Source organism: Mesoplodon bidens (genome assembly GCF_964165515.1).
Source record: "Mesoplodon bidens genome assembly, chromosome: 11".
Lineage (NCBI taxonomy): Eukaryota > Metazoa > Chordata > Mammalia > Artiodactyla > Ziphiidae > Mesoplodon > Mesoplodon bidens.
Window position 1 is genome coordinate 5649157 of NC_138167.1, and position 13345 is coordinate 5662501.

Consider the following 13345-nt stretch of genomic DNA (forward strand, 5'->3'; position numbering starts at 1 on the left):
TTGCCCTCCTCTCCGCTGAATCCCAACACCCAGGCTCTGACTCCATGACTCTCCTTCCCTTAGTCCCTGGGAACTGACCTGATTTCTCAGTATACCACACTGTCCCCCCTCTTCACAGGTTCCCTGTCCCACCCTCCCGCCTCTACCCTTTAAGCAGCAAAGCCAGTCCCCAGTCCCCTCAAAGAAACACACAGCGGCCAGAGATTATAAAATGTGTATTAAATTTCACATCCACAGTGGGGGAGCCATCCTCACAGAGGTCAGAGTTCCAACCCAGTAACAATGGCAATGAGCCACCCCAGTATAGTTCAACCATCCATCGAAGACGGCAGGGGCTGGCTGCCGCCTCTGGACAGAGATTTTCTCCTCTTTGCTGGTGGGGGCCGGCTGTAACTGCAGGGGGGCATGATTGGAGTCTTAGTTCCCTTGGGGGTGCCATTCTGTTTCTGGAAGGCAGCTTTCTTGAAAGGCTGCTCTGGCACCCGCTGTTTAACCTCCTCAGCCCCTGCGGTGTTTCTAAGGGGCTGCCCACGGTCCTCAGGCTTGAGAGTGGCCTGGGTCTTGGAGAGGGACGGCACAGCAGGTGTTTCTGTGTAGGTGCCCTTAGGAGGAGCACGCTGCTTCCGGAAGGCAGCTTTCTTGGAGGACTGCAGTTTGGGTGACTGTTGCTTTAGTTTCCCAGCTACCTTTGGTTCCCTGACCACTGCTGCTTTTTCAGCTGGCTGACTGCTGTCCTGGAGCTTGGAGGAAGCTTGGGCCTTTGTGACAGAAAACACAGTGGACAATTCTGAGTCTGTCCCTTTGGAGATGCCATTCTGCTTCTGGAAGGAAGCCTTCTTCGGATGTTTCCGTTTCTGCAGCCGCTGCTTTGCTTGACCAGCCACTCTGGCCTTCTTGGCAGGCTGGCTGCTGCTCTCAAGCTGGGGGGTCACCTGCCCTTTCAGGTTGGGCAAGTCTAGGTTTGTAAGGGTGGATATCACAGAATTTCCTGAGGGTAAAATTAAACACATGGTTTGAGAAAACAGGCCTCATCACTGAGTCTTGATCATTAGTGGAGGAGGTAAGTAGAGGTATTAAAATAAGGAAACTGCCAGGGTACTATCTCTTGGCCAAGGGTTCCACACAATTGGGATGGTACCTAAGAGCAGATTACCTGGCTTCATATTACTTAATATCACCTGGTCTTTACTCAAGTCATATTTGAACCCTGTATTAAAGAGAAGAAGGGATCACTACCCATCCCCATCCTTGGGCCAAAAAGTTTTCAGGGGAAGCTGTGCCCCCTTGAGGCCAGCAGGTAACAAGACACTCTAAGGAGGAGGTGAATCCTGAAAAAAACTGAAGCACTGGGCTTTTCTTTTAATCAGAAAAGATATTTTTTTCACGCAGAGTTTGATGAGATGCAGGAAAATAAGAAGGCACACAGAGTAACTAGAAACAAGCTAGTCTTCATTAATGAAGACTGACGTATTAAATATGTATCTTTACAGTTACAGCAAAAAAAATGCAAGAAATGTTGCTACTTCTTAAAGAGGTTTTTGTTCTGTTAACATTCAGATGGGACTTTTGTTAAGAGGCATTGTTTATAAAGAGGAAAAAAAATCAACTCAATAAGTCACGTGGTTTGTGTCCAGAGAAGCCCGCCTCTCCCTCTTCCAACTCAGCTCAGGGTGGCATCCCAGCAGGCAGAGCCCTCAGGCTTGTTTCAGAAAACCCCACCCTTCCCCTTGAGATCCAGGCCAGACTCCTCAAGATAGCTGAGGAAACGATCTGCAATTAGTGTGATGGGCTCAGAGAACGGACAGTTCTGAGGAGTCGCATGCCAACCCAGTGCTGACAAGGCTGGCCTGGCAGAGGTCTATTACCGGTAAGGCAACCCTCGGCCAAGAAACCACACTCGCGCTGGGAATGCATTTAGTGCCGAACAACTGCAGCCATTTACCAGAATCAAGGAAAAGACCCCATCCACGTGAACCCTTTAACGTACTGAACGGGGCCCAGGCTTGGGAACAACTCTAGCTGGGAAGAAAGGGGTCTCTCACTCAAGCGTGCAAAGGCCGGGAGAAGGAGGCCGAGACCCGCCCTTCCCCGCAGTCACACTAGAAAGCCTCCTGAAGCCACGGTAGAAAGAGCAAAGGAGGAGAGGAGAGGTACAAAGAGCACATCGCTTACCCGTTTGGGACTGGGGGATAGAATTGGAGAATTTCTTGAACTTGGCAATAAAGAAACCGTCCACGTTGTGGGTGTGAGGGTAGAAGCGGCGGGTGGAGCGCAGGGTGGGGTGGAAGCGCCTTTCCCGGAAGCGGGTGAAGCCCTCCTGGCCGAAGTCCAGGCCCGTGGGCACCAGCCGCACGTTCCTTTTTCTCAGGGCGTAGTCTACCACCCACTCGTTCTCTTCCACCTGACGTGTGGGGGAGACAGAGACGGAAGGGAAAGCGGAGCTGGAGCCGAGGGGGTGCTGGGGGCGCCAGCCCTGCCCCCTCCCGCCCCCCGACAGGCCTCACCATGATGGAGCACGTGCAGTAGACGAGGTAGCCCCCCGTCTTGGAGGTGGCGCTGACAGAGTCAATAGCGCTCAGGAGCAGCTCCTTCTGAAGGTGCGCGCAGCGCAAGATGTCCTTCTCATCCTGCCCCAGGACGGAGAGACCCACAGCGTTGGACTTTCTAAAGGTGGCCTCGGGAGACGTGAGCTGCTGACTGCCCACCTCCCACCCCGCCTCGCCAGCCCCGCTTCCCCCGAGACTTTTCAGCTGGTCCCCCAACCCCTGCACCTTGTTAGTCTTCACTGCTGGGTCCTTGGAGATGATCCCGGTGCCACTGCAGGGAGCATCCAGCAGGACTCGGTCAAAGCCCCCCACCACCTGGGGAAAAAGGTCGGCTAAGTGGATGTTTTCGGCAACCTGAACCAGACCGATTATTTCCTAAGGGCAGGTCTCAACCTCCCGAGGTCGGGAAGAGAGCAGGTGAGACGCCCCAGGAGAGACGCACAGCGGGGAGCCCCACCTTGGGAAACTGGCGCCCGTCATAGTGGCTGATGACGGTGTTGGTGACTCCCAGGCGGTGCAGGTTGCCCACAACACTCCTGAGCCGCTCGGCGTTGGCATCGTTGGCGAGGATCACACCTGTGTTCCTCATGAGCTGGGCTGGAGGGAGGAGGGCGCAGTGCTCACCGGCCGCTCCTGTGCCTCCACACCTGCCGGCCACCCTCCAGCCCAAGACTCTGCCTATGAAGTCTCACCCCTCCCCCAAATCAGCTGCAACCCCACTGGCTACCCAGCGTGCACTGGCCCCGTGATGAGCAAGCCCGCCAGGACGACTTTCCTGATTGTTACTGAACGTCCTTCTGATGCTTCAGACGAAGTTACTTCTTCCAAGGGGTAACAGTTTAATAAAATGGTTACGACTATAACATAGCGATTACTGTGCCAGGGACTTGCACATGCACACCTCAACCCTCACGACCCACACGTAACGTAACGGCCAACACGAGCACCATCACCTCGCCGCTCCACGGGTGCCCAAGGCCCCGTGGGCAGTAAGAGGCCCTCGTGCAGGTGGGGCTGGAGCTGCGCCGACCCCAAAACCTGTGCTGGTGCCCACTCTGCTGACCGCCTGCACAACCCCACCTCCTTTCATAAGCAGAGAGCCAGCTGAAGCCTAGCCCCGCCGGCCCCCCTCATACCTATGTAGCTGGTCTTTCCTCCAGGGGCACAACACATGTCCAGGATCCGCTCATGCTCCTGGGGTGCCAAGGCCATGACGGGCAACATGCTGGAGGCCCCCTGCAGCATGTAGTGCCCGGCCAGGTACTCGGGAGTGGCACCTGTGGACGAGGACCCGCCTGTGACGTGCTGGGACGAGGGCAGGGGCGGGAGGGCTCCGGGGCGGGGAACACTTACCAATGGGCACCGAAGAATCATATACCACAAGTCCAGTCTTCGACCACTTGCCCAGGGGATCCAGGTTAACCCCACGATTGATCAGCGCCTGAAGAAAAGATGGATGAAAGTGTTAAAACCTCGGAAGCTACTCTACCCAGGAGGGGGATGGTCCTGGCGGGAGGCCCGCGGCACCACAACCCCTAGAGCTTAGTCAGGACACAATCATCACAGGCACGCGGAACCGTCTGTCCCATCCCGTCCCGTGGTCTCCTTCTCCTTAGCCTCAGGTTCTAACTCAAGGTCTGAACTCCATCCCAATGGAGCACACTGCCAGCTCCTGTTCTTTTATCTCCTGGAAGTGGACCCCGATTTTCCAAGAGCCTCAGCCCCCTTGCCATCCTAAAACTTAGCATTATTGTTTATAGCAACGTTAAAGATAATTATCATGTTACCTTCCAGGAGAGACAACAGAAGATAGACACCAGGAGACAGACAACACACAGGGCCACACCACTGCCTCTGGCACCAGGGTTTTAACCTGGGGCCCCTGAACCCTTGGAAACGAGGAGCTTAAAATACTGCTTGTGTGTGTGTGTCGCGTCTTCTCCTGGGAACAGGAATCACAGTCTCACCAGCTTCTCAATGATCTACGAGGCAGACAACCCCCTCCCGCTTCTCTGTGAGGCGGCACTTTCATCGTGACGCGGATGTCTCAGCCCTGTCACAGGGAGCAGAGGCTGAAGGGACGAGCTCCCCAATCGACAGGGGTCCTCAGCCCTGCCGGACAGACCCAGCGTGACACCAGGCCTAGGTCTGCCTCCTGGGACCATGCCTGTACCAAGAAATGCCTGGGTACTAAGACCCCCCACGCCCAGTGGGGTGGGACGGGGGTGTCTCTGGGATTCGCAGAAGTCAGTGCCTCCTTGAGACAAGCAAACCTCAGGGCCCACTCCTCACCTGAGCGAGGTCCCGGCGCCGGGTCTTCAAGGTGTTGGTCCTGAGGGTGATGGGCCGAGGCACCTCATTGGCTTCCAAAAACTCCACCAGCTGGGACAGAGCATGGCAGGGAGCAGGTCAGGCTGGCCTAGGGGCGCAGCCAGAAGAGCAGAGAGCACGGGGGCTGGCGGCCTTCTTACACAGTGTAAGAGAAGAGAGGGTGAGGAAAGAAAGCGTGAAGGGCACAGAATGGCAAGTCGGTACCTCAGACAGAGGGAAGAGGTCCATGAGCTTGCCAAGGAGGAAGTCTCCGTAGGAGTAGTAAGTGGCCAGATCCTTCCGAAGCCGCTGCAGATATTCAGAACGAGACCGACCTTCCTCCCGCTGAGTCCCAAAATCGCGCAGCACTCCCACTATGTCTTGGATGCGCTTGTGAACTCGCTGCAAGTCTGGAACCTGGGCATGTGGGCCTGTTAAGGAACTGCTTCCTGATCTCCTGAGGCCTGGAAATGCCTTCTCCCAAGCATCCCCCTCCGGCTCCCCCTGCCCCAGAAGGATATCCTGCTCCATCTCCCCAGCAGGGGGCAGCACAAAAGTCTCCTCCTCGTCCACGTTGATCCGCAGGTCCCCTTTCATCTCATCCTCCTCTTTGGGGCCTGACTCAGGGGACACTTTCTCCTCTTCCTCCTCTTCGTAGGTCTCCTCCTCGCTCCACTGGCCCCTGTAAACAGGTCCAAGAGCAGAGTGGTTCACAGATCAAAGCAGACACCTCCTCCTTCCTCACATTTCCTTCAGCCCAGCCGCTGCCTACTCTCCACCCTAAGAGTTTCCAAAACTCACCCAGCAACAGCCTCCTGGGCCTTCTGCTTCCGAGCAGCCCTTTCAATGGGCAGCAACTGAATAAAGAGACAAGAGGCTGGTGACGCAAAGCTTGCCCTTCCACCAGCCCACGAAATACTTCCCACCTCTGTTTTTTTCCTAAATACAAACATAACTCTTGCTCCCAGAAAGAAATTTAGACCCTGAAGAAGTGAATATAAGATTGGCAAAATAGTTACCATTACTGAAGTAAAATGATGGATTGAAAGAATTCGTTACATTGCTCTTCCCATATACCCACAGGTACATGGATGGGTGGGCGGGACACACACACACAAAAACTGCCCTGGGCACCCATTTTGCCATATTTTCCTCCACACTTACTCTACATTTTTCACATAGTTAAAATCGTGATTCATTTTCAAGTCTATTTCTCGCCTTTTCTCATTCACAGTTAGATCACAAGCATTTTCGCAGACATAATGGCCAAACGTTAATTTAGCATACGATGAACCATAGTTCATTTAAGCATATTAGGCATTTTGGAAGTTTCCAGAGTTTTGGCATTATGGTCCACATGGTGCCTGGAAATCGCAAAACAGTAGCTCTGTAGAGAGAAGGGGGGTTGGGGGACAGGGGTGACGGTGGGAACTTTCTTTTTATTCCATACGACTCGATTATGCTTGAATTTTCCTAGTAACACACTCATATACTTAAACTGTATAATACATAATAACTTCTTACACTTCGGCAAGTAAACCTCTGTCTACATTCTGGATCGCCTTCCTAAGGTGGAAATACTAAGTGAAAAGGAAAAACCTTTTTAAGGTTCTCAGATACCAAATGCTTTAAAAAAAAAAAAAAAAGTGTGTGCATTTCTAGTCCCAGCAGTGGGGCCATACAAGTGTCCGCCATACCATGTCCTCACCAGCACTGAGCGTTGTCATATTTTAAAGCGCTCTATCCTGCGGCTCTTTTAAACTTGCACATGCGCTGAGAGGAGGTAAGGTGCTACGAAAAGTGATGGAACACTAAAATCCCTCTTCTCCACTCAGGCTTGTCCTTGTCACCGAGAGACAGTCTCAAGGATCTGGAAAGACTCTAAAAGGCAAGGACGGCTTTCTGAAGACCCAGAGGGATAAAGCTCACCTCTGCACCGTCATCCTCATCTTCGTCCTCCGAGCCGGAGTCAGCTCCATAGTCATCCACCACATCAGCATCACTGTCCTCGGAGCCCCAGAGGTCCCCCTGGTTCACCACACCATCCCCTTCAGAGTCTTCCTCCTCTTCTTCCTCGTCACTGCTGTGGGTTGGTGCTGGGCGCTTCCGGCCTCGAGCACTGTTAAATAAGGGCGGGGCTCCCTTCTTGCTGGGTGCCTGGGCAGCTCCTGCAGAGATCCCGAAGGGTTTGAAGAATCCTGGACGGACGGCAGCCACACACTGATGGAGCCTGTACTTTCTACCCCCCAGGAACATCCTCTGGCTGTTCCTTTCACTTCAGAAATACTCAACAAGCCCCTCCCTACCCAGGACCCAGAGGACTCCTCACGTGGCACCCAGCTCCTATTTCCTTCCACTGACCTTTTGATAGCTTTGCAGGCAGTGGTTTGGCCCCAGGGGACTTATTCACCTCAGGGGCTTCAGCAGAGCCCAACCTCCTCCTGGCTGCCCTGAAAACATAAAAGGAGGAAACGGAACACATCTCTAGGCCCTGCCACTTCCCAGCGCAGGGAAACCTGACAGCCCCCAACAGCTCCTTCCATCAGCATGATCACATGGGAGCGTGTGCCTAAAGATGAGTGGGACCAATTTAATCTGTGTGACGTAAGTCTAGACGTGCACACTCACCTCTTTCGGGCACGACTGGACAGCCTCTTGAAATTTTCATCACCACCTGTTTAAAAAAAATTTTTTTTAAACAGGCAGAACAGGAGGTTACGGAGGAAATGAGAAAAAAGCAACGGGAAAGGAAATAAAAGGGAAGAGAATTAGAACACTAGTTAGAGGCAGTAGATTATAACTCACTCCACTGTGCTCCACCGGGAGCCGGATAAGAGAGGTAAAGGAGCTGATTTCCATCTGGCTGTTCATCAGCCAAGTCCAAACAGGGCCTCCCTCCAGACTGATTTTCAACAAACAGCATCAGCATCACTCTGGTAACACAGATTCAAAACCTTCTTCTGCCCTTTTCTTTTACTCTCAACTCATCAGCTACCAACCACAATAGATTTTACCTTTACAGCTGCTGCTGTTCATATATTCTCCAAGAAACAGAAAGTTTAAATCTCAGCTCTGTCATTTAATAATTACCTACAGGTTAACCTCTCAGCACCCATTTCCTTAGCAGGGCCTCTCTCACAGGACACTGAGAATGAGAGGATACAATGTGTCCAGAGGCTTCGGTATAGCGTTTAGCATTTGCCAACACCTCGGTAAACTGCATCCTTTATATGATGCTCAACACAAACCACCTGCCCATTCTTCCCTCCCACCCGGTCTTCCATGCAGTAGACTACTAACCATGCGGGAACCAGATCTGTGCCTTCCCATCTCCATGCCCTCAACAACGCAGTTCACAGTGACTGGCCTATCCCCTTCCAACTTCCACTTGCTAAAATGTCACCCATTTTTCAAAACCCGACTGCTTCACAAAATCTTTTCTAACATAATCTTTTCAAACTAACTCCGTGGGAGGATCCCCCTCCCTCTGAACTCCCCCACTGTTAAACCACACCTCTCCTTGCATGGGTACTTGTGTCCCTGTCGCATCTTCCCTAAGTTCTAAGCGCTAATGAGAGTATTTCATTCCTACTTATTTCCTAGTAACTCATTAAAAGAAAACTCCGCTTGAACAGAAAACGAACACACAAAATGACTAAAAAAACGGAAGGGTTACGCTACAGATAAAAGAACAGCGCAAAAGCTGGAGGATCGGGAGAGGGAGCACGCCAAACCAGACCCTTACCTGCAGGCAAGAATTTGGCAAGTTCGGTCTCGGCACCTTTCTGTTTCCGGGCCTTTCGGCCCGGCCCGCGCTTCTCCTTCTTCGTAGGGTCCAATTTACGCCCCATGGTACTGGGGAAAAACAAAACGGGAGACAGTAGAGGAGCGCGTATTGTAAGGGAAAGGCAGAACGCAGACGAAGCGAAATGGAGCGGGAGAGAGTATCGCCTCCACCAGAACCTCGACTCAACAGCCCCTCGAGGCCTGGCCAAAACCTCCACTCCACGCTGAGCCCCGGGCCCTGGGTCCCACGCCCTAGGTACCGCGTACCCCCCACCCTCCCCACGCCCCAGTCCAGGTCAGCGCCTCACCCTTCCTTCCCCAAATTCCTCCAGATCCGCCCGAAGCCTCGGCTCACCTGGAAGCCAATCCAGCCCCGAGACGGGATTCGGCGGCAGGCGCAGGGCTCCACGTGCAGCCCAGGTCAAGCGCTCCGACGCCGCACCACGAAAACGTCTCACGCAGGCGCCCTGCGTGCCTGCCGAGGCCCCGCCTCTTCCGGTCTTCCGGTCCGCCGCGGAAGCCGGAACGTTTGTTTCCCCGGCCCGCGCGGGGCTGGGGGCTGTGCGGCCGGGCACGATTCTCGTGCGGACCGCTCTACTTTCCCTCCGGGCGGAGAAGGCGGTGCACCCAAGGCGTTTTCGGCCTCCCCGCCCTCCCCTCCGGGCGTGGGCCTTTCGCCTTACTGCAGATTTCAGTCGGAAATACTGCACCCGGAAGCCGCCCCTTCCCCTCGAACGGAGGCGCCAGAGCCGGGCCCTCCTCCGCCCGACGTCGTCTCAAGATCGGGGGACCCCACGCCTGCGACGCGGAAACCCTCTTCCTTGACCCCAGACCCCGCGCTCCCCCTCAGGTAACGGTCCTCTCTGCCCAGGTTCCCGTCTTGGAGGTCGGGAGGAAGGCATCTCGCGTCTTGACTTCATTCAAGCAAGTTAACAGAAAAACCGACTTCAGCCTTTCTTCAAATAGACAGCAAGGTGGTGCTTAGCTGTTAAAACTGTTCCAGCCCTTCGTTGGTTTTGTCTTCCCGACTCTGCGAGGAAGACCCCTTCATTTTATACGCGCGACGTCCACAGCCCGGAGAAGTCCGCTTCCGCACCCTCGCGGAGACAGGAGGCCGCGGTGTGGGCTGTGAACCCGGGGGCTCCGGTGGCCCCGCTGTGCACAGGTGGGCTTGTCAGCACGCGGTACGTGCACAGTGGGAACTCGGCTCTTTCATGAAATCTCAGGACACAAGGAAACTCTTTGTCTCCAAACCCACATGTCCCAGGGCTCCCATCAGAAACATCCACCTGCGCCTACACCCACACTGAACGAGAGCACTAAAATACAAGGAAACTTTTATTTTCAATTTTCGTCAAGAAATTTGCTGTGGTTTTTTATGCTTTTGGTTTTTTTTTTTTTTTTTTTCCACTTTATTTAATTCTAGCCACTCAGGGGCTGGAGCCGCTGGGTTCCTGGTATTAAAAAGATGCCAACAGAGGTAGCTGTGTCTCACCCAGGGGCCCGGCCCACTGTGAATACCCCCCAAAAAAGGAGAAAAAACACAAAATAAACCAACAAAATAAAACCAAAAGGAGGAAGAAATTCTGATCATTTTCTTCAAGCCTGTTGGGAACCCGCAACAGTTTGTGTGTAACAGACGTTACAGTGGGGAGAAGCCAGGGCCCGGAAGGCCAGCCCGCCAGCTCCCCGCAGATGGCGCCGGCGCTACTGCTGCATGTCTCTCCAGCAGGAAGGGCACCACTGCCCCTCACTCCCTCCCCTCCCCCAGTGCTCGGCGGGGCTGTTCCTCTACAACTTGGAAGATGGGGCAAAAGGAAGGAGAGGGTCTCTCAGGCCCCCAGGGGAGAAGCTGGGCAAGGGAAAGTGAGGAAGGTCACTGCTCAGCGGTGGAGGTGGTATCATCAATCTGGATCTTCACTGCTGCTGGGCTACCTATAGGAAGAGAAAGCCAAGGGAGTCAGAATTCCAGACTCCAGGAACCCACCTGATCCCCAGGGAACTCACTGGTAAGCCAGCCCCACCTGCCCAGTATGTAAAGCTAGGGACAGACAGCAGAGTTAAAGTTCTAGAATGGCTCTGTTGGGAGAGCTGGCCAGACGAAAATGGTCCTGTACCTGCTGTGGAGGTGGTTCAGGTGCCCGGTTTGCCAGGCGACTGAGAATATTACGCTCTGACATCTGTAGCCTCACAGCAACTGGGGGAATTCGGGCAATAGTAGCTGGGAGTCGAGTCACATCGGCTTTCATGTCACTCAGCAGTTCTTCTAGCTGTTTCAGAACTGCAGGGGGAAGAAAAAGAGGCGGTGAGCCATGGTGGTCAAGACCGAGGTCCGTCTTCCCATTAAGTGGACCCCCCCCATATTACTTCTCAATGACCACGTGACTGATGTGCCAGACTCTTGTCTTTTGTCACCGAGTCACCTGACCTGGCTCCACCACACTCAAATTCCCGTCCCTCATATTCCAGTTCCAACTGTCCATGATTCTGTGCTTTCTAAAGCCAACTGTCCCCTGATCCCTATTGTCTCTATGTCCTCCACTTCTTCAGTAGCTGTTTCTATTGTTTCCTCTTCTCCCTCTCCCTCCTCTGCACCTCTGGAGCGGTCTCCCTCTTCCTTTATAACAGCTTTCTTTTCCTCATTTCACTCTCCATCCCCCTCACAATGTCTCAACTTTAATTAAAAACAGAACGTTGAAAGCAGTCTAGAATTTAACAAGATCTTAGGTCACCTTGTCACCTCTCAACTCTCCCAGATCACACTATATTATTCTGCTTTCCTTTCCACCTCCAAGAACTGGAATACATTCAAGAGTTAAAAAGCAAAGAACTACTGTCCTTGACCGTCTCTAAGATGTTAGCTTCCTAAGAAGGAACGCAAGGATCCCCAGCACACCCTAAGCTCCCAGACAAAGAAAGGGGCTCCAAAAAGGCTCAGACCTGAGAGGTAGGTGTGTGTCGGGGAGGGGCACAGGAGGAAGGAGGCCAAGTCCACAGGAGGCAGGGGAGCCACTGGCTACCTTTGTGCAGGACCGCATTTGCTGGCTTGTTTCCCGCCATCGACTCCTTGGACAGGTGCTGATGACTCTCTGCCAAACACTCCACCTCAGCAAAGCGGGTGTTCAGGGCCATGGAAGGGTGAGAGGGGTCCTCTGACATGTTCAGGTAAGCCGCCCGACGCAGCTGCTCCTCAATCACCAGGGCTTGTTCTAAGAGCTGGACGAGAGAGAAACGGGAGATGGCAGCTGGACTGACACTCACTTTGCTCATTTCTCATGGGCCGCTCAGAACCCACACCTGGCCAGTTCAACATTCCGTTGCCTTTTTCACCCCACTTTGAAGGTCTGTGTTTTTAAAGCTCTTTACCCTTTATTGAGTCACTCTTATACAAAAATGATAAACCCTCAATTTAGAAAATACAGAATGTATAAAGAATTAAAATCACAATTCCACCTCCGAGAGCTACTGTTAACATTTTGAGGTTCTTTTGTTACCTGTTTTTTACAAAATTAAGATTCTATATATATATTTATATTGTTTTCACTCAGAGTTACATAGTAAGGCTCTTCCCTTGTTATTAGCTGCTCTTTATAAAAGATGACTTTTTTGCCCCATTCTTTTTCAAATTCTTTTCCCGTTTAGGTTATTACAGAATACAGATGACTTAATGGTTGCATGGCAGTCCATCTACCCTATCGCTTAAGTTGTTTTACTCTCTAGTTATTCCTGTTGTTTCTTTTCTTTCATCTTTATATCTCACTCCCATTCCTTTCCTTCCTCAATAGGCAACCCTTCTAATATACCTACTGTGTGTCTTTTTGTGGGTTTTCTTGAAGACAGTATTGTTTCACGTGCACATTTCTCATTTACAGAATGTTTTTCTGTACATTATAAAATGCTTTTTCATTTCCCCACTATGTATCTTTTTTAAAGGTCCATTTATATTACAAAATGTGTACTTTGTTGCTGCCAACTGTTTCTTAATGCTCCATGATGTGAATCCACATTTTACCTACCCACACTCCCAATGTCAAACATCTAGGTTGCCTCCAGGCCCCACCACCAAAAATCATAATGCAACGAACGCTTGCACATGTCACCTGATGGAGCTGTGTAAAACGGCCTTTGAAATACATTCCAAGGGACAGAACTTTTTTGGGGGGGGGACAGAATGCTGATTCATGACTTACGAGACTTATTTTACTCAAGTAGCCACTGGTTCTTAAAAAGAATGAATCCACTAGGGGTCAGGAACAAAGACAGTATGAGAATAATGGACTGTTGTTTCTTCCAGAAGACCTGGCTCCATTCAGGCCTACTAACTTACCCCCAAACAGACCAAGCACCTACTTTCAATCTATATACCACCCTGTCTCCTTCACCAGCTCCCCTCCCTCTTGCCCCAGACTATGAGCTTTCTCCAGCATCAGCGTTCTCCCAAGAGCTCTCTCCCCTCCTGGCATCAGCCGGCACCTCTATGCAAATGAGTTGGTGCTTTTCAAACATGTATCTCAAGCACTGATTGTTCTGATCCCACTTGTGCATGGTTGATCACTTTGATCCCACTTGTTTAATGGTGGTGGGAGTACTGGGAGGATATTTACTTGTGAAAAACACCAAATGACTTGGGTAAAATTGAACTTAACTTTTTTCTACAAACTGCTCCCTCTCCTCCTCACTTCCCTGATCCGCCAATGATAATT

General features: G+C 52.1%; 2 protein-coding genes across 10 annotated transcripts in view; both read right to left on the bottom strand.

Annotated features, from left to right (window-relative positions):
• Positions 1 to 198: 198 nt before the first annotated feature.
• On the bottom strand, positions 199 to 9117 carry NOP2 (NOP2 nucleolar protein). Its single transcript, XM_081248435.1, has 16 exons — positions 8998 to 9117; positions 8602 to 8711; positions 7485 to 7530; positions 7218 to 7306; positions 6786 to 7054; positions 5658 to 5713; positions 5376 to 5538; positions 5082 to 5279; positions 4839 to 4928; positions 3900 to 3987; positions 3683 to 3823; positions 3004 to 3143; positions 2772 to 2861; positions 2505 to 2627; positions 2173 to 2401; positions 199 to 988 (listed from the first exon to the last, which is right to left on the bottom strand). Exons 2-16 carry the CDS (start codon positions 8705 to 8707, stop codon positions 309 to 311), a joined length of 2508 nt encoding a protein of 835 aa, XP_081104561.1. The 5' UTR covers positions 8708 to 8711; positions 8998 to 9117; the 3' UTR covers positions 199 to 308.
• An 845-nt stretch (positions 9118 to 9962) lies between these two features.
• The window catches only part of CHD4 (chromodomain helicase DNA binding protein 4), a 29479-nt gene continuing 26096 nt past the window's right edge, over positions 9963 to 13345 (bottom strand). For all 9 annotated transcript variants that reach the window (XM_081248411.1, XM_081248408.1, XM_081248407.1 and 6 more), the window contains 3 exons: positions 11663 to 11858; positions 10760 to 10923; positions 9963 to 10577 (listed from right to left, as the gene is read on the bottom strand). In XM_081248411.1, the coding sequence (XP_081104537.1) occupies positions 10560 to 10577; positions 10760 to 10923; positions 11663 to 11858 (378 nt within the window). In that variant the 3' untranslated portion in view covers positions 9963 to 10559. The remainder of the gene's footprint in view (positions 10578 to 10759; positions 10924 to 11662; positions 11859 to 13345) is intronic.